At 44.5% G+C, this 21,177-nt stretch overlaps 1 protein-coding gene across 1 annotated transcript in view; it reads right to left on the reverse strand.

Moving 5' to 3' along the window:
* Positions 1–21,177, reverse strand: part of PPP4R1 (protein phosphatase 4 regulatory subunit 1) — a 73,447-nt gene that overhangs the window by 37,602 nt on the left and 14,668 nt on the right. The window contains exon 3 of the mRNA XM_054164002.1: positions 13,228–13,334. Coding sequence (XP_054019977.1) covers positions 13,228–13,334 — 107 coding nt within the window. The remainder of the gene's footprint in view (positions 1–13,227; positions 13,335–21,177) is intronic.

Below are 21,177 nucleotides of genomic sequence, written 5' to 3' on the forward strand. Positions count from 1 at the left end.
ATACAAACTGCAGTTGCAGCTGATACACCTAAAGGGATGGAATGGCATCCAGAAAGACCTGGATAGGGTTAAGAAGTGGACCTGTGTGAGCCTCTTGAGCTTCAACAAGGCCAAGCGCAAGGTGCTGCACCCGGACTGAGACAATCCACAATATCAACACAGGCTGGTGGGTGAAGGGCTGGAGAGCAGCCCTGCAGAAAAGGACTTGGGGGTGCTGATGGGTGAGAAGATGGATGTGACCTGTCAATGTGTACTCACAGCCCAGAAGCCTACTGCATCCTGGGCTGCATCCCCAGCAGTGTGGGCAGCAGGTAGAGGGAGAGGATTCCGCCCCTCTGATCTGGTGAGACATCACCTGCAGCACTGGTCCAGCTTTGGAGTCCTCAGCACAGGAGAGACATGGACCAACATGTTAGAGAGGGTCCAGAAGAAGCCACAAACATGATCCAAGAGGTGGATCCGCTCTATTGTGAGAACAGGCTGAGTGAGTTGAGGTTGATTAACCTGGAGAAGAGATGAGTCCAGGGAAACCTCCTTGCAGTCTTTTAGTACATAAAGGGGGACTATGAGAAAGATGGGGACAGTCCGACAGTCCTCTTAGCAGGGTCTGTTGTGACAGGATGAAGGATGATGGCTTTAAATCAAAAGAAGGGAGATCAATACTAGAGAAAAGGAATGATTTTTTTTATGTTGAGACTGGTAAGGCACTGGTCCAGATTTCCCAGAGAGGTGGGAGATGCCTCATCCTTGGAATCATTCCAGGCCAGGTTGGATGGGGCTCTGAGCAACCTGATGTAACTGGAAATGTCCCTGCTGTCATGAAGTTACCATCCACAGCCTAACTTTCTAATTTCAGCCTAACTTTTTCCTCGGAGTCAGCAGCACCTCCTGCTATTAAAGCTGTGTTGCAGTTTCTACCATTGTAACTCAACTTTGGCTTCCTTACACAAATTTCCCAAAGTAGAACACAAGATAGGATAAGCTGCAATTCCTCCTTAGTATGAGGTTTTCTCAGTCGAAGTTTATCAGTTGTTTTCAAGGCAAAATGGGCAAAACCATCTATTTTCCTCCTGTAGTGAACTGGGTGCATGAAGCAGAGTGTGGCCAGCAGGTCAAGGGAGGTTCTCCTCCCCCTCTGAGTGAGGCCACATCTGGAGTATTGTGTCCAGTTTGGGGCTAACCAGTTCAGTGGAGACAAGGAGCTACTGGAGAGAGTCCAGCAGAAGCCACAAAGGTACTGAGGGAACTGAAGCATCTCTTTGAGTAGGAAAGGCTGAGAGATCTGAGGCTGTTTAGCCTGGAGAAGAGAATCACAGAATCACTAAGGCTGGAAAAGACCTTTAAGATCAGAGTCCAACTGTAACCCAGCTACCATGACCACTAAACTATATCTTGAAGCACCACATCTACAGCTTCTTCAACACATCCAGGGCTGAAGACTCCATCACTTCCCTGGGCAGCCTGTTCCAACACCACAACACACTCTCAGTACAGAATTTTTTCCCAATGTCCAATCTAAGCCTCCCCTGGCACAACTTAAATCCATTTCCTCTCATCCTATCACAGGTTACTTGGGAGAAGAGACCAATACCAACCTCCTTTCATATAGTTGTAAAGAGCAATAAGATTAAGAAGACCAGGAGGGGATCTTCTCAATGCTTATCAATAGCTAAAGAGCAGGAACAAGAGGATGGGGTCAGAATCCTTTCAGTGAGGAACAGGGGAAAGAACAAGGGGCAATTGGCACAAACTAGGACACAGCAAGTTCCACTGAAACGTGAGGAAAGGCTTATTCTGTGAAGGTGCTGGAACCCTAGAGCAGGCTGCCCCAGAGGGGCTGAGGAGTCTCCTTCTCTGGAGAGATTCCAAACCCACCAGGACATGATTCCTAGGCAACCTGCTGTGGGTGATCCTGCTTTAGTAGCGGCATTAGACTAGATTATTTCTAGAGGTCCCTTCCAAGCCCCACCCTGCTGGGATTGTGTGAAATCTGACAAGGTCTGGCAGCTTCAATTCTGGAAGATGGGCTTAAAGCATGTTAGACAAAGGAGTCCTTTTACATCTTGTCTCAACATGTTTTTCCATCTGTGTGAAAACTTGGCCAAAGGTGGCTGAGCTAATAAGCCTTAAAAACACCCTCCATTTGTGCCTGCCTAGTAGCCAACAGAGAGCAGAGCAACTACAAACTGAAGAGTCCTTCCTTGGTGAGCATGTTCTGAGATGAAGAAAGCCACCGTCATGAGTCATCATCACTGCAGACAGACTTTGCACAGCCCCTTTCCCAAGAACAACTCTTTGGAAAAGGCTGCGGATGAGCAACAGCAGAATGAGGAATCATCAGGCTGGGCAAGGAGGGATGGAGGGCTGGGAGGTGAGTAAAGACGGCTAAAAGGAAAGGAAACTGGAACTTGCTGGACAAGAAACTGGAATCAGGGCCTAATGCCAGCGCTGAAGGGACTTGTTCCCACCTTTCCCCAGTAAGGATGCTATTTCAAGACATGCCTAGGACATGACCTAAGGGTACAAGAGGCTTCTGTCACAACCCTTATCTCTAGGATCTCATTCTTGATTCTCAGGACTCCTGTTTCATTTCATGCAGCAGGGAGATGACAACTTGTGGGCAGGGGGAAGAAGTGTGAGGAAGATGAATTTGGCTGAGGCTGCACCTTTGGCAGCAGAGCTTAAATTGCTTCTGAATTTGCTTTAGGCAGTTCCCACCCTCCCAAACCCTAAACCTGTGGCTTCCATGATGCCAGTGGAACTGTTCATGCAGCCAGACAACAAACCATATCAAAGAACTGATCTGGCTGACACAGCTTTTGCCCCACCACAGCAACATGATTAAACAGCAAGAACTGGCACTTAGCTTGGTTTCCCCCTGCAATCTCACATTTCCCTCAAGTAGCATAACTATCTGATGATGGAAGCAAGCAAGTAATGGTGAGAAAGAGCACTCTGGGACTGCTGACTATGATATTACCATCAAAACAGAGTGAAAGAAGCAAAATGTCAAGCAACTCAATTGGTTCCTTCACCTAACATGAAGCTGTGCAAAATGCTCAAGCCAGACTCTTCACCAACTAATTGCACACTGCTCATCTGATTGCACTCCAAACTATGTTGTTCCTGCTGAAGAAATACCACCACTACAATCAAAGCCAACAAGAGCTCTGTATTAAGCATATCAAGAGCTACATACAGAGCTTCAGACACCAGGCACTCAAGATGGGTGCTCTTTTGACTTTGACACCTCTACATTTTGCCCACCCACTGGTAAAGTAATGGTAAAGCTTTCTTTCTCCAAATCATACAATCAGAAAATGGGTTGGGAGGGAACTTTGAAGGTCATCTAGTCTAATCCCCCTGCCATCAGAAGGGACATCTTCAACTAGAACAGGTTGCTCAGAGCCTCATCCCACATAAACTGGAATGGTTCCAGGAATGGAGCTTCTACCACCACTCTGGGCAACCTTGGCCATGATTTCACCACACTCAATGTAAATAATTTCTTCCTTCTCTCTAGTCTGTATCTCCCCTCTTTTAATTTAAAACCATCACCCCTTATCCTGCCACACAGGCCCTACTAAGAGGACTGTCCCCGTATTTCTCTATGTACTGAAAGGCCACAAGAAGGTCACCGCACAGCCTTCTGTTCTCTAGGCTGAACAACCCCAACTCTTTCAGCCTGTCCTCATAGCACAGGGGTTCTAGCCCCAACATTATTGCTATGGCCTCCTAAGGACCCTCTTCAACAGATCTATGTCTCTCCCTTGCTTAGGACTCCAGAGCTCGACCCAGCACTGCAGGTGGGATCCCAGCAGAGCAGAGAGCCAGAATCCCCTCCCTGCACTTGTGCCCATGATGCTGGGACATGGTTGGATTCTAGGCTGTGAGCACATACTAGTGGCTCACATCCAGCTTTTCACCCACCAACAATCCAGCAGATTTTCTGTGGAAATGAATTTTTACATTTCTTTATGAAGCACTCCAGTACAAGAGCAAGGAGTACCAAAACCCTAAGATACTTCTTTCCTCAGAACAGGGTTCATCTATTATGTAGCACTTGAAAGAGCAGCTACACCACCTGACAAGCCTCATGAGCTGCTCACGTAAAGTGAGCCCTCTTCTTCCTGAGCTTCTGAGTAAGCTCTGGCTCTGTGACGAACACAGATGAGGTGATGCAATTAAAAACTTGAAAAATTCATGCCCAGGAATGAATTAGAACTGTAAAGTCACCTTAGTTCTTATATTCCCTAACTTTCAAGTACATGGCTCTGCAATCCTAGGAAGATCAGTTCCAACCAACAAACAAAATGAGCACTGTGCAGGTAGCTGGGGGTGTAATGCAACACCCTAATTCACCATCAAAAAGGCATTTGTGCTCTTCTGGGCAATTACTGCTGCTGTGCAAAGACCCGAACCTTAAGCTTACCAATTTAGGTAAGAGCTCAGTTCCTCCAAATGCTGAACCATATGTTCCAGTGTGTACTGAACAGAGCCTCATCTTGCAGCCTGATGGGCTTACAGTAGAGCTTTTTTTTTTTTTTTTTCCCCTTTTGGTTTCATTATGCTTCCTAAAAAGCCAAGCAACAATGCCCAAAATTTCCATTTAGGAGACAGCACTTTATTCTTCTCTTGATTCATTCCTCAGTTTGGTCTGTAGCTTAGACTAAAGGAGCTCCAAACACAGATTTCAGCAGGAAGTGACATGACAGTGAAAAAAAAAAAAACAAACCAGCATCACAGAATATTAGGTATTGGAATGGACCCCAAAAGATCATCCAGTCCAACCCCCTTGCCAGAGCAGGATCACCTAGAGCAGATCACACAGGAAGGCATACAGGCAGGTTTTAGTATCTCCACAACCACCCTGGGCAGCCTGCTCCAGTGTTCCATCACCCTTACAGTGTCTGCCATTTCAGTTTAAACTCTTGTGTTGTTTCTAACCAACTTTATGGTTTGGTCATCACCACACTTAAGAGAGGACGGAAGAATCAGTTAAAATCATTACGTGCTGCTTCTTGAGGCATAAGCTCATCCCGCTGGGGAATACATCTGTATTATGTATTTTTTTGCACTGTACGAGACAGTCAGGACCAAGTTTTCACACAGCATAAACAAAATCTGGGTGGGGGATTTTGCTTCACATCAAAACTTTCAAGTTTCTATTTTAGGCAAACTGTGTGCAATGAGGTTCTCTGTAACATTTGCTTGGAACAGTATTTTTCCGTTTGGCAGAGGAAGTGTTTTTAAGTGCTGCTCTTTCCAAACTATCTCCTGGAGGCACAAGTCTCTGCCTTAAAGGAGCAGGCTGCTATGAAAAAAAAAAACAAACAACAAACCCAAATCCAAGCAACATGGCAGAAGGAAAAAAAAGAAAATAAATACCAAGATTAAAAAATTAGATCTCAGAAGCAAACTCCTCTTTCTTTTCCTCATTCATTAACATTTTCTTTCATTCTGTCTGGTCTTGTGTGTTCTCCAGATGGAGAATTTTACTGAACTGAGTTTTCCTAATCAAGCAAAACCAAGAGAATGAAGCAAGAAAGTGACAATAGACTTCTGGTTCTCCTGTTTGTCAGGTATCTTTGGAAACAATTTTACAGAATGAAATAGAACCATGGAATCATTAAGATTGGAAGAGACTTTTAGGATCACCATGTCCAACTGCTAACCCAGCACGGCCTAGTCCTCCACTAACAATGTCTCTCACATCTTCTAAACCCCTCCAGGGATGGTGAATTCAGCATCAACCTGGGCAGCCTGTTGCAGGGCTTGACAGCCCTTCTGAGGAAGAAATTGTTCCTGATATCCAACCTAAACTGTCCCTGGTGCAACTTCAGGCCTTTTCCTCTTGTTGCTTGTTACTTGGGAAAAGAGACCAACCTGCACCTGCTACAACCAGGTAGTTGTGGAGAGGGAGGTGGTCTTCTCTTCAGCCTCCTTTTCTCCAGTCTAAACCCATGTTCCCTCAGCTGCTCCTCATGACACTTATGCTCCAGACTCTTCACCAGCTTTGTCGCCCTTCTCTGGATATGCTCCAGCACCTCAATGTCCTTCCTGTACTGAAGGGCCCAAAAAACTGAACCCAGTATTCAAGGTGTCACCTCAGGAGCACAGGGTACAGCTCTACCTCTCTCAATTTCTAGACCACATGAAGTAATATATTCCACCCAGTATCTCCAGAACCTGGTCAGACAGACCTGCACTCACCAGCCTTCAGGTTTAGCTATTTCACAAGACACCATTTGAATCAACCTCCCAAATTAACTCCAAAAGCAGAGAAATAATTAACTGTTCTTTCCTCACCCATGAAAACACATTTCAATTCCCCCTAAAATTTGACACCATCTTTCATGTAAGCCCAGTGCCAACACACTCAACTGGCTCTCTTAGCATATACTCTAAGCTTTCCTGTATCCATGTGTAAGGTTCACTTCATCCCTGCTGAGGCTTCACTTCACTTCATATTCCACATCAGTTATGAGGAAACAAAGCACCATGGTTAGCTGCATACCAAGAAGTAAATGGGGATTATTGCAGAGCTGCCCAGTATAACACCAACCAACTGCCCCAGAACAGCTACTTGTAAATAAAGTAATTATTTCAGAGCCAGCTCACAACTATATTTATTTCACAGTAACTTATTCTGCAGCAATGTACAACAGAATCATAGAACCAAAGCACCACTGGACTAGATCACAGAATAACAGAATTGTCAAGGTTGGAAGGGTCATCTAGTTTCAACCTCCCTGCCATTGGCAGGGACACTTTCCACTGGATCAGGTTGCCCAGAGCCATATCAAGACTGGCTGTAAAAACCTCCAGGGATGGGGCTTCCACCACCTCCCTGGGCAACCTCTTCCAGCATCTCACCACCCTTATGGTGAAGAACTTCTTCCTAACGTCTAATCTAAATCTCCCCTCCTCTAGCTTGGATCCATTTCCCCTAGTCCTATCATTACCTGACGCCCTAAAAGGTCCCTCGCCGGCCTTCTTGTAGCCCCTTTCAGATACTGGAAGGCCACAATAAGGTCTCCTTGGAGCCTTCTCTTCTCCAGGCTGAACAAACCCAACTCTCTCAGCCTGTCCTCACAGGAGAGGTGCTCCAGCCCTCTGATCATCCTCGTGGCCCTTCTCTGGACACGTTCCAGGATAATGTAACTTTAAAGGTCCCTTCTAATCCAAACTCTTCTACCGTTCAATCCATTCCTTTTTTAAACTAAACTCAGGTGAAAGGCAAATGAAAATATTAATTTATATATGCTACAGAAAAAACACCTTCATGCCTTTCCCTTTGTAGAGATCTTCATTTCAGCCTGAAGAGAAGGGTCCACAACATACTAAGAGGACAATGTGCCAACAGCATGATGACAGCACTGGATTTGTAGGAGTGAACATTATTGCATGATCAAAGACAAATAAATTCTATAGTTCGTCAACTCAAACTTCATCTAACCCTTCTTTCCCAAATAGAACTTTCTCTTTCCCTCTTTTCAACCTTCTAGTGTCATGCACATCTTCCCTTTCCACTTCTCTGCTTCATCTGTCCCTCCAACTTCTCTATCTTTTTTCAAGACAAAAGAAAATCGAGACCAGTGGAAACACACTGTAACCAAAGCCTGCCCCTCTTAACTCAGGAGTCCATCAGAAAGACTGATGTGTGCTGCTTCAGTTGTCAAGCTCTTTTCTCTTACTAACCAGAGTGGGGAGTTAAATTCCGACTACTGAGAGAGGGTAAAGTCACCATTAGTCATCCTTCAGATGCATGGTGAGACAGAAAGATCACATTAAGCAAAGGGGAAAATTCTTAGTGTGTCAGGAAGTGGGAGAAAAGGCCTGGAAAATCCTGAAACATGAAGATACAGGAGGGAAGGAGGCAAAGGTGGGATCCTGACAGCTGGGAAAGGCAAATACTAGGATTCTCATTAATATTGCTTAGATATGAAGATTTTATTCCATGAAATGCTGCCAGATGTGCTATTCAACAGGTATTGCTGGCATCTCTCATCCTACCAAAGGCACTAATTAAAATGGCCTTACTAACAGGTTCAGCACAACATTAGGTCATTATGGTTGAGATGCCATCCACATGACACCTAATCATACAGCTTCAAAACTTAATGACCAATTAGTTTAAATAATTGGGTTAAGAATCAATTTGTTTTGCAGACTGAGTTCACAACTGATTTCAGGCAGGAAAAAAATACAATTGTTTTCCATTCAGAAGGAAAATAAAAAGATATCTTTTTGGTTACATCCAAGCAAATAAGCATCAAGTCCTCCAGGAAGCCACTTTCTTTGCCCCCATTATTTCTTTATTACACTGACATTTACTTAGTCATACACCAAAACACCATATGCATTTAGAACAGAAAAACAGAGGCTCCCCCTCTAAAACAACCCTCAGAAAAATAAGATTTAAAGCTTCTGGTGGCCCTTGCAAGCACACTGAGCAAAATGCATATAAGGCAATTATTCTGGCTTTGAAAACAGTCAGTCATGGAATCACAGAATTGTTTTGGCTGGAAAAGACTTTTAAGATTGTTGGGCATCTTGTGGGCACAATGATGAAATCTTGTATCATATAAACCACTCACAAGCTGGTACCAGAAGAAACCCAGTTTGAATGATACTGATTTAGTGAAATGCAAAAGACAAACATAAGGCCCTTGTTCAAGGTCTAGTCTACATGTGAGAATGAAGAAGGCCCTGTTAATTGCACCAAATTATCACAGTCTCATGATTTTTCTGTGCCTTCCATCCTACAATCATGTATTTAGATTCATATCTTTTCCTAGTTTTATTTCACATGAAGCTTATGTCTCTAAGCTTAACTAACATCCTCTCAAGGAAGCTTAGGAAGTGTGGGTTAAATGAATGGACAGTGAGGTAGGCTGAAAACTAGCTGAAGGACAGAGCACAAGTTGTGATCAGCTGTGCAGGGTCTAGTTGGAGGCTAGTGATGCTCCCCAAGGGTTGGTACTGGGTCCAGTCTTGTCAAACATTTTCATCAACAACATGGATAAAGGGCCAAAGTAGACCCTCAGCCAGTTTGCCAATGAAACAGAACTGGGAGAAGGGGCTGACACCCCATCAGGCTGTGCTGCCATTCAGTGAGACCTGGGCAGCCTGGAGAGTTGGGCAAAGGAGAACCTCATGAAATTCAACAAGGGCAAGTGTAAGGTCCTGCACCTGGAGAGGAATAACCTCCTGCACCAGTACCGGCGAGGGGTGGACCTGCTGGAAAGCAGCTCTAAGGAGAAGGATTTGGGAGCCAACAATGTGCTTTTGTGGCCAAGAAGGCAAATGGTGTCCTGTGGTGCATTAGGAAAAGGTACTGCCAGTAGTTCAAGGGAGGCTCTCCTCCTGCTCTGCCCTAGTTAGGCCACATGGGAGTACTGGAGAGTGTCCAGTGGAGGCTGTGATGATGATAAGGGAACTGGAGCCTCTCTCTTTTAAGGAAAGTCTGAGAGACCTAGGGGCTGTTTAGCCTGGAGGAGAAGACTGCGAGGGGATTGTCTCAATGCTTATGAAGATCTTAAGTGCAAGGGTCTAGAGGATGGGGCCAGACTCCTTTCAGTGGTGCCCATGCACAGGGCAAGCAACAAGCAAAAGCTGGATGACAAGGAAGTTCCACCTAAACATAAGGAGAAAATTCTCTGTTGTGGGAGTACTGGGACCCTGTAGCAGGCTTCCCAGAGAGGCTGTGGAGTCTCTCTGGAGAAATTCCCAAACTGCCTAGAGATTGTGATCCTGGGCAACCTGCTGTGAGTGACCCTACTTTAGCAGGGGGTTGGAACAGATGAGCTCCAGATGTCCCTTCCAGCCCCCATCATTCTGTGATTTGAACGTGAAGCCTTGACTCCAGGTTGTCTCTAATCAGCTATCAGGTTCTAACCAAACAAGTCAAAACACATTGACACTTTCATAATTCAGTTATTTTTTGAGTTATGACTTATTTTCATAGAATGAAACTTAGACTGTGGATGGTAATTTCATGTTCATAGAACGGTCTGGGTTGGAAGGGACCTCTAAAGGTCATCTAGTCCAACCCCCTCTGCAGTAAGCAGGGGCATCCTCAGCTAGATCAGGTGACCCAGAGCCCTGTCAAGCCTCACCTTGAACATTTCCAGGGACAGGGCCCCAGCCGTCTTGTTTTACAAAACAAGTTAGAAAAAAATATCATAAATGGGAGAGAAAACTGAAACCCAATTTTAGTAATAGCAATCTTAAATACCTCAACACCAAACCATGAAAAAACCCTGCCATGCTGCAGTCTGAGTTCAGCGCATCAATTAAGAAGGTGCAAACCGTATCCAGTTCCCTAATGAACCTTCACACACACAAGGAAATTGTAACCTCCTGTCTCACAGAGATGGGCCAAGTCCAGCACTGCAACTGCTCCAGGCACAAAACTCACACTGAAGGTTGGAGAAATTTAATTTGTGGAGCAGCTGCAGAATCCAGTGCTACTAGTCTGGTAGATCTGAGATGACTTCTCCAATGCAGGAAAAGCCTGAAATGCTGCTTTTACTGATGCTGAGAAAACATCAAGCCTGACTGAAAAATAAATGCACTCCACCCTTGTGAAAGGAAACCAATTGATTGGAGCTCCAGCCTTGTCTTCCATTAAATGTCTACCAAAACAAACCTCAATTTCACATACTTAGCAGGCCACCAAGGACAAGCCTAGGCTCTGAAGTCAAGCATGAGGCCATTTTAGCACTGCACAAGTTTTAGGAGAAACAGCTGAAGGAACTGGGTTTGCTTAGACTGGAGAAAAGGAGACTGAGGGGGGACCTTCTGGCTGTCTACAACTACCTGAAAAGAGGTGGAAGCGAGGTGGGGGTCGGTCTATTCTCCCAAGCAGCAAGTGACAGGGCAAGAGGCAACAGCTTCAAATTGCACCAGGGGAGGTTTAAGTTGGACGTTAGGAAAAATTTCTTCATTGGAAGAGTTGTTAAGCCCTGAAACAGGCTGCCCAGGGAAGTGGGGGAGTCACCATCCCTGGAAGTGTTCAAAAAACACATAGGTGTGGAACCTAGGGAAATGGTTTAGTGGTGGACTTGGCAGTGCTGACTTAACCACTGGACTCAATGATCTTGAGATCTTTTCCAATCTTAGTGATTTTATGGTTTTCCCCTGGACCTATCTGTCCAAACTCAAAGATTCAGAAAGTTTCTGATGCTCGAAACTGTTAACATGATCACACAAACAAGCACTGTACATACAGATCTCAGAAGCAGAGCTTTGCTGGGAAAGCTCTCTAGAAACCCCTAGTGTGCCACTGTTCTCAAATAAAGACACATTCAATCCAAAACGAATAATGAGACTTTTTTTTCGCCCCTCTTAAAGAAGCCTTGGAGAGGCACTCAATACAATTATGTAATGCTTACAACTGGCTATTTTTCCTGGCTAAACAAAGGAAAGCAGTCCCTCAGAAAAGTATAAATGTGCATAATGGTTTTGAACTGAAAGAGGGGAGATTAGGCTAGATTGAAGAAAAAAAAATAAATCACAGAGTGTTAGGAGTTGGAAGTGACCTCCAGAGATCATCTAGTCTAACCCCCCAGCCAGAGCAGGATCACCTACAATAGGTCAGACATGAACACATCCAGGCAGGTTTTGAACGGCCAGAGGAGACTCCACCACCTCTCTGGGCAGCCTGTTCCAGTGTTTTGTCACCCTCACAGTGAGAAATTTTTCCTTATGTTCACATGGAACCTCCTATGCTCCAGCCTGCACCTTGCCCTATCATTGGATATCATTGAGAAGAGCCTGGCTGTGTTCTCCTCACACTCATCCTTCACATACCAGTTTCCTCCAGGCTACAGAGCCCCTGTTCCCTCAGCCTTTCCTCATAAGGGAGATGTTCCACTCCCTTAATCATCTTTGTGGCTCTCTGCTGGACTCTTTCAAGCAGCTCCCTGAGGTCCTTCTTGAACTAACTGACCCAGATAAATTTTCCTTCTGACTGATATTGGTTGCACAAAGAGGTGGTAAAAGCCCCCTCCCTGGAACTATTCCAGGTCAGGTTGTTTGGGGCTCCAGGCCACCTGACCTAGTCAAAGGTATCCCTGCTGACTGCAATGGTGTTGGACTGGATGAGCTTTATAGGTCCCCTTGCGTTCTATGATTTTAAACTGAGACAGTAACAACAGAGGAACGGCAAGGAGCAGAATATTTTTCTCACTTTTGCAAAGCATTACCTCCTGCCACTCCAGAGGAAGGGAGAAAAACTAGCAGGCATTAAGCAGAAGAAAGATTTTCTTCTCATGCAAGATTTAACAGAAGTTCCTCTTCACAGCACTCCTACAGTGACAGAAGACTGAACTTCAGATCTCCTCCAATGTTGTGTTGCTAGAACTCTGCTTCCTTCTGGTGCTTCAACTGTATGCTAAATCACAGAATGTTAGGGGTTGCAAGGAACCTCCAGAGATCATCAGGTCCAGCCCCCCTGCCAAAGCAGGATCATCCAGGGCAGGTCACACAGGAACAGATCCAGAAAAGGAGACTCCACAACCTCTCTGGACAGCCTGTTCCAGTGCTCCATCACCCTCACAGTGAAGAGGTTTCTCCTCATGTTGAGGTGGAACTTCCTGTGTTCTAGGTTATAGCTAAGCCTTCAATTCTTTCTAGAGTATCTTCAACCTGGAATTTTGTTGCACCATTTTTCCCTTCATTCCCAACATCTAGCAACCTCTGTTCACACGTAAAAGCCCTGTATGCAGAGCCCTTCTACTCATTACTTCTATCTGCATCTTGCTCACCAGTTACTGCTGCCTCTCTTCAGCTTCTCAACTGGTTGTCCAAAAGGGACCAAGGCAACAACTTCAGCATTTAAATTCTCTCCAAATTAACAAGTTTTCCACAGATATTTTGCTAGATTATTAGCAAGGCAATAAATTAACCTTTATCTACAAACCTAAATTCATCATGCGGATCTGCTGGGCAGTCAAAGCACATTAGAAATGTGATTCAAAATGTACTGGTGAGAAGGGTTAACCCTACATTTTGAAGGGATGTTGAGGAAAATAGGCAGGAAAAAGTCATCTTTGGGGGAGTGACTTAGCAAAATGACATTTTGACAGTACTTTATTGCATTGGCAGCAGCCTGGTTTGAATACTAAAGATGAGAAAGAACATATTGGTCCTGTGCTGAACACAGGGTCAGCAATTCTACCTTGCCCTTGTTAGCCCAGTAACATGTTTGTGGCTACCTACCTGAATCATCAGCTAATCTGCTGATTCTCTCCAGCACAGCAATACAATCTCTCTCATCATCACTGACTTCCTTCAAAGTGTCCAGCAAACTTCGAGCCACCATTTGCCTAGTTTAAAAAAAAATAATAGTAATTCAAAACCAGCATTACTTGTGTCCAGAAATACAAAGACATCAAAATAAAGAAAAAAAAATGTGCAATTAGACAAAATCCTTAAACCAAACAGGAAACTTGTACACAGAGTCACTTTTCACTCAGAAAATTTAGTTAGTCCTGCTTTGGGAATTCTTAATTCTGATACCTGGTGTGATCCTGAAGAACTGTTCACTTTAAATGTAAAAGTAGAAGGATAAAAGAAACCAGCTACAAAGATAAAAAAATAGGAATCATCTGCCAAGTGGGTGAAGAGGAACTCAAGAAGTCAGTGCTAGCCTTTTGCCCTCACCCCTGAATTTCCCAGCTTGTTCTATATGAAGCAGGACAACACTGCTGTTGTCAGAACAGTTCTGAAGAGAATTCTGGAAGTATTTCACAGAAGCATGAGCACTCAGCTCAAGATTTTCACACCAATGGTGACTTTTGGAAGATAAACTCCAAATTGGGCAACAAAGCCAGTGAAGGATATAAAGCACAAGTCTTGTGAAAAGCAGCCAAGGGATATGGGGTTGTTAAGCCTGGAGAAAGGGAGGCTGAGGGGAGACCTTCTGGCTCTCTACAACTGCCTGAAAGGAGGCAGAGGTGAGGTGAGGGTTGGTCTCTTCTCCCAGGTAGTTGACAGAACAAGAGGAAACAGCCTCAGGTTGCATCAGGGAAGGTTTAAGTGGACATGGCCTATGGTGTGGCTCAGTTGGTAGCACATAAGACCTTTAATGGGGAAGGTTGTGAGTTCAAGACTGCAGTGGGCACTAGTGTCCTCCCTACTCTAGTCATGAGGTCTGTGGTGACAGGTTGGACTCGATGATCTTTGAGGTTTCTTCCAACCTTAGTGATACTGAATATGAGAAAAAATTCTTTATTGAAAAAGTGTTTAAGCTCTGGAACAGGCTGCCCACAGAATTGATGGAATCACTGTCACTGGAAGTGTTCACACAGCACTTACAGGATGGCCAAGGTATTAGGCCCAGCCAGCATGGATTTAGGAAGGGCAGGTCCTGCCTGACCAACCTGATCTCCTTCTATGATCAGGTGACCCGCCTGGTGGATGTGGGGAAGGCTGTGGATGTAGTCTACCTGGACTTCAGCAAGGCCTTTGACACTGTACCCCCCAGCAAACTCCTGGCCAAGCTGTCAGCCCATGGCTTGGACAGGAGCACACTGTGTTGGGTTAGGAACTGGCTGGAGGGCCAAGCCCAGAGTGGTGGTGAATGGTGCCACATCCAGCTGGCGGCCAGTCACTAGTGGTGTGCCCCAGGGATCAGTGCTGGGCCCCATGCTCTTTAACATCTTTATTGATGATCTGGATGAGGGCATTGAGTCCATCACCAGTAAATTTGCAGATGACACCAAGCTGAGGGCAGCAGTTGATCTGCTGGAGGGTAGAGAGGCTCTGCAGAGGGACCTTGACAGGCTGGACAGATGGGTAGAGTCCAACGGCATGAGATTGAACACATTCAAGTGCCGGGTTCTGCACATTGGCCACAACAACCCCATGCAGTGCTACAGGCTGGGGACAGAGTGGCTGGAGAGCAGCCAGGCAGAGAGGGACCTGGGGGTACTGGTCGATGGTAGGTTGAACATGAGCCTGCAGTATGCCCAGGCAGCCAAGAGGGCCAATGGCATCCTGGCCTGCATCAGGAACAGTGTGGCCAGCAGGAGCAGGGAGGTCATTCTGCCCCTGTACACTGTGCTGGTTAGGCCACACCTTGAGTCCTGTGTCCAGTTCTGGGCCCCTCAGTTTAGGAAAGATGTTGACTTGCTGGAACAAGTCCAGAGAAGGGCAACAAAGTTGGTGAGGGGTTTGGAACATAAGCCTTATGAAGAGAGGCTGAGGGAGCTGGGGTTGCTTAGCCTGGAGAAAAGGAGGCTCAGGGGAGACCTTATTGCTCTCTACCACTACCTTAAGGGAGGTTGTAGACAGGCGAGGGCTGGTCTCTTCTCCCAGGCAACCAGCACCAGAACAAGAGGACACAGTCTCAGGCTGCACCAGGGAAGATTCAGACTGGACGTTAGGAAGACGTTCTACACTGAGAGAGTGATTGTCCATTGGAATGGGCTGCCCGGGGAGGTGGTGGAGTCACCATCGTCGGAGGTGTTTAGGAGGATACTTGATGGGGTGCTTGGTTGCATGGTTTAGTTGGTGTCGGATGATAGGTTGGACATGATGATCTTGAAGGTCTCTTCCAACCTGGTTTATTCTATTCTAAAAACATGTAGATGTGGTGCTGAGGGACACTGTACAGTGGTGGACCTGGCAGTGCTGCGTTAGTGGGTGGACTCCAAGAGTTTGAAGGTCTTTTCCAACCTTAATGACTCTCATTATATAGAGAGCAATGGGCAGATTCTGTGAAAATAAAATGTACTATTCCATCTGTGCCTGGGACATACATTAACCCCCAACCAACCTGAGACACACAGGTTAGATGGGGCTTTGAGCAACCTGGTCTAGTAGGAAGTGTCCCTGCTCATGGTAGGAGGGTTAGAACTAGATGATCCTTCCAACCCAAACCTTTCTATGATTAAGCAAAACAAAAAGTGAAACATTAATATGAATCACATCAAGATATTTTTCTAAGCATAAACTTGTCAGTGATAAGAAAAAGTCAAATTTGGGGTTTTGTCCTCTAAGGTTCTATTACAAAGTCATGCCCATCAGTTACCCAGAGAGCCCTAAACATTAAACAGGCAAACTTCCTCCACAATAACAACCTGCAATGGCATAATTTTTCTTCCTCACCCTTTTGAACAACATGGGTTGCACATCAGTTCAGTGGGCAAGTAAGATTATCTCAACAGTGGAAAAGGCCAAGGAACAGTGTCCAACACACTGTTAGCTCTTGTGCTGCCCCAGAGCAATTCATCAACACGCTGAAGCAGCAAGGGTCAAGTGTCAGATATTTGCAGAACTGACAGACACTCTGTTAGGATGCAGATAGAAGCACTGTTAGCAAACAGCAGTGCTGTAGACAAGATGCATGTCTGTGATGTGAAGGATCTGGAGAACAGGTCTTATGAGGAGCTGCTGAGAAAACTAGAGTTGCTTAACCTGGGAAAAAAAAAAAATATGAGGGGAGACCTTCTTGCTTTCTACAACTCCCTGAAAAAAGGTTGTAGTCAGATGGGGGTGGATCTCTTCTCCCTAGGACCAACTGACAGGATGAGAGGAAATGGCTGCAAGCTGCACCAAGGGAAGTTCACGTTGGATATTAGAAAAAACTTCTCCAGTGTCAAGTCCTGGAGTAGGCTGCCCAAGGAAGTGGTTGAATCCCCATCCCTGGAGGTATTTAAAAGACACAGAGATGTGGTGCTGAGGGCCATGGTTTAGCACCAGCCTTGACAGAGTTAGATAAGGGTTAGACTCGATCTTGAAGGCCTTTTGCAATCAAAATTATTAGACTCTTCTAGGAGCAGAAGCATAGCTGAAGTCAATTGTCTTTGCTGCAAACAGTGAATGTAAGCAATGGCCACAAACTGGTGAGAAACAGATGGGAACATCCTAGTGTAAGAGGGAAGCTTAAGAACTTTACAACTCTCAGCAATCAGAGAAACACAGTATGTTACCAGGAATTCCCAAAGCTAAGCAGACATTTCTGTTTTCTCACACTGAAAATCAAACTTAAATGTTTCACACTGTCCACTAGCAACACAATCTTAAAGTGTTTTGACATGCAGATGAACAAAATCCTCAAAAAACCCCCACCAAAAACCAACCCTGCAAAAATTGTCTGCTTTTGACAGATTTCCTCTCCCTCATTCTTTACAACTTGGTAAAAGTGCAACATCTCTCAGCAGAGTCCTTGATATGCAGTTGAAAACTCAGCTATCAGAATACTAATGGAGGGAAACAGACTATGTGACACACTAACCTAGAAGCAGAGTTGACTTGGTCTTTTAAAGGGCTGGACGCCTCTGAAAAGAGAAGAGGAACAGATGAAGCATATGTCACAAACCAGCCTGCCTGGATGTGTGTCTCCTACATGCTTAAATGTCATCTTGGGAAACGAGAGACAAGTCATGTGACCCACTGAGTTGATCTCAGCACGTGAGGAACCACAATAAACAGCACTACATCCCAGCTGGCTCCTGGGGACTGCGGAATTGCACCCTACTGTGCTGAGAGCTTTGGGCATCTCCTCACAGAGTGAGCTTTGTTAGCAACATCCTGAATCGTGGTAGCTGGATCCCACAGCAAGTCTTTGCTAACTCCTGTGAGTTAGATGGTTATGTAGAAGCAGCCATCCAGTAAATATAAGGCTACAAACCTTCTGCAAGAGCTGGAGATGAAAACACAAATCCTAACCTCATCTAGATATGACACATTTATTACATCCACTCAAAGCTAAGAAAGGATATGCAGCTTTTTCCCTGGACTAAATGTGGAAGATGGCCTCCACCTGCAACCAGGTGGTACTGCCTGGCATTCAGAGATTCTGCTAAGAAGCACCACAACAAAAGGCAGTGGGGCAAGCTAAGCTAGCTTTAGAAAGACTAACTGGGAAGCTAACCAATAATGACAGGGTACACTCTTAAATCCATCCATCCAGTGTTATGGAAGGTTACATTCACTTATCTCATAGAACCACAGAATGGTTTGAGTTGGAAGTGACCTTAGGAACTTTAGATACCTTGCCCAACTACCCTGCCATAGGCAGGGACATCTTTCACTAGACCAGGTTACTCAAAGCCCCATCCAACTTGGCCTTGGACACTTATAGGGATTGGGCATCTACAACTTCCCTGGGCAAACTGTTCCTGTGAGTGTTTCACCATCCTCAGACAAACAAATTTCTTCCTAATCTTTAAACCAAATCTCCCTTATTTCAGTTAAAACCATTACCCTTTACTCCTATCCCCATGTCACTGTAAAAAGTCCCTCTCCAGCTTTCTTGTAGGCCCCATCTAAGTACCAGAGGGCTGCAATAAGGGCTCTCCAGAGCCTTCTTTTCATAGAGGAGGTGTTCCAGCCCTCTGGTAATTTTTGTGGCCTCCTCTGGACCAGCTCAAGCAGGCCCATGTATCCAAACAATTCAAGCACTGGGTTGAGTTACAAAAAGCCTAGATGATTCCACGTTGAGGTCAGGAATCAGACAACCACAGTAAAATAATTAATTGTCATGTGTGGCACAGCTTCCATTCTGACACCAGTCTCTCTTTCATCTTGAGTGCAGAAAGCAAGAAGGCTACCTTCTACAGACCATACCTGTGCCATGAAGTCAGTTACTCAGAATGCTTTTGGTCAAATCTTCACTTACACTGTAAGTGCTAATCCCTCTTTGAAATCCAACATCTCCTCAGCTGGTGCTGAGTGGTGCTCTACAAATATTTAGAAGTTAAACTATTTCAAAAGACATCAGGTATTCTCCCAAGGGACAAGCAAAGAAGTACTTCAGAAGGCAAGAAGCATGGCAAGAGGATAGCTTAAAAATATCTACATCCATATGTAGATACAGTCTTGAGAGCCAAGACTGATCATAGTGATGAATGAGAGTCTGCTGCCAAGATCTGCTTTGCTTTGAAGAGAAGGAGCAAAAAAATTCCTCACAAAGTAGGCCGATAAAAGGAAGGCTCTGCTGTTCAGGAACAGCCTCACTCCTCAAACATCTGTTGGTGAGCAATATTTACTTCTGAGCCTTCTTAATGAGGAATGGAAGTAAGTTAACAGCAATAAAGCTTAGGAAAAATCCACAAAGGATTTTTAAAATGAGAAGAGACAAAAGCTCTGCTCCAGTCTGTGCCAGCAATTGCTTTTTTAAAGCAAAGAGCAATAAAAGGAAATCCTCATCCATGCAGGCATACACACCAGCACTACAAGACACAAGGAGACCTAGTTTCAGGGTGATGGGCTTGGCTTTCTGCTCGACACCTATTCTTGCTACAATATGATATTGCATTACAAAGGCATATGCTAGAGATGCATCTCAAACCTGGTCTGGAGGCTGCTTCTTCCTGAATAAAACCAGAACCACAGTCCTCTTTGCCTCAGTTTTCAGGCACAAGAGGGGTCATTTATTTGTCAGGTTCCACTCCATTCTCATGGACTACGACAGTATCCATGGTGCTGATTAGCAACACTTCAAACAGTGAGGACGAAGACCATAACCTGCCAAAAACTGTCACACAGCAATTCCTTCCACCATTTGGGAAGCTGTTAAAGGAATCCCTACCTCAATCTCTTTTTCAGTTCATCCTGTCAAAAAACATACATATTCAAAGGAAGCAACAGTTGCTATCTGCAAGTTCCAAGCCTGATCTACTGAATTTTCTAGGATTCAGACACAGATCCATTTTTATCTCAGAGCAACTGGCTTTGGCCTTCAGATATTAGCTGAGAAATCACGAGTGCTCAAGGAATCCACTCAATCTAATAAACTACACTTAATAAACTGGGTGTGATTAATACTAAAGAGATAGAGATTAAATTACATTTAGATTGCTTATTCTTACATTTCCCCCTATGAAGTGCTCCAGTTCATCTAGATCCCAAAATTTCTCTGGTTATTCCTGAGATTAACTATTGCTGAATCATCACAAACTGCTGCAACAGTTGCTCACTATCACTTACAGTGATGTAACTGCTACTCAGAGTTGTATCACTAATGGCTATCATATGGTATTTCCTCTGTTTTCTTATGCTACATAACTCAGTGAGCCTACAAAGAGCACTGTAATTAAGCAACATGTTTACACCAGCAAGAAAAACCCCAAACAAGTAAACCCCAGGGAAAACTGTGGTTACTCTACCCACCTTCCCCTGCAAAAAAACAGGATGCATAAAGCTGGACAGCATTATCCACAAGATTTCAAGCTTGTGCATGCCCCATACCCTCTGCAATCCATACTCAGGCTCAAGAGACTCAGAGAGACAGCTGTTTCTTAAACAGGTCAGTAAAATATTGGGACCACTATTCTTGTTTAAATTTCAAGGCACACAACTGGAGTTTCTGAGTTCCTTTTATTACACTACTGTCATCTATATTCCTCAAGGTTTCTCTTCACTCCTTTCACTTGAAAACACAAACACACAAAAATTAAAAACTCAAACTGCTGATTTCATCAAATTGTGAAATACAACAAAGAGGATTTAAGGAACACAGAAAGCTTTAAAATCAGGCATTTAAGAACTGGTTTATGCAGGTTATCATAAGAGAAACCATTTGATCATTGCTAGCTTCAGTTCAATCAGAATGAACACCTTGCAAACCAAGGTATATTCATGTATGTAGTATGGAATTTTAAGTACACTTCACATGATTGAAGTTAAGCACAGGGCTAAATCCTCACAGGGCTCAGATCATGACCACAAAAACAGAGGGTAAGCTACAGGGTGGTTGTTCATAGACTTATCTTCTGCATACTGGAAAGAGCTCAACATAAAAGCAAATGTCCTTTATTAAAGACTTACTTGCAGCCCAAACTAAACTATGTTAAAATAAAACACTCAGAAACCCACAATCTTAACATGCTGTATACATAGCTGTGATCTTGTAATGGTTTGTAAGTAAAACAAATGCTGGGGTTTAATTGCTCCATTCCACTGCAGTATGTCTGCATGCAGGGGATGGGCTGGGGTTGTGTGTCTGAATATGCTACAGTATGTCTGCTTTTAAATTAAACAATGAGCTCAGTGGCATCACAGAAATAAAAAGGGGGAAATATAGACCACAGTATTAAGTGGGCAATAATCAATAATCAGAAGCAGCAATACCCAAACTGTCATCTGTGGATGAGGGTGATCTTGCAGAACACGTTTTGGGCTTCAAGTAATTTTCCACACAGAGTTATGGATACAGTTTAC

The sequence above is a fragment of the Dryobates pubescens genome, chromosome 9 (assembly GCF_014839835.1).
Source record: "Dryobates pubescens isolate bDryPub1 chromosome 9, bDryPub1.pri, whole genome shotgun sequence".
Taxonomy (NCBI): domain Eukaryota; kingdom Metazoa; phylum Chordata; class Aves; order Piciformes; family Picidae; genus Dryobates; species Dryobates pubescens.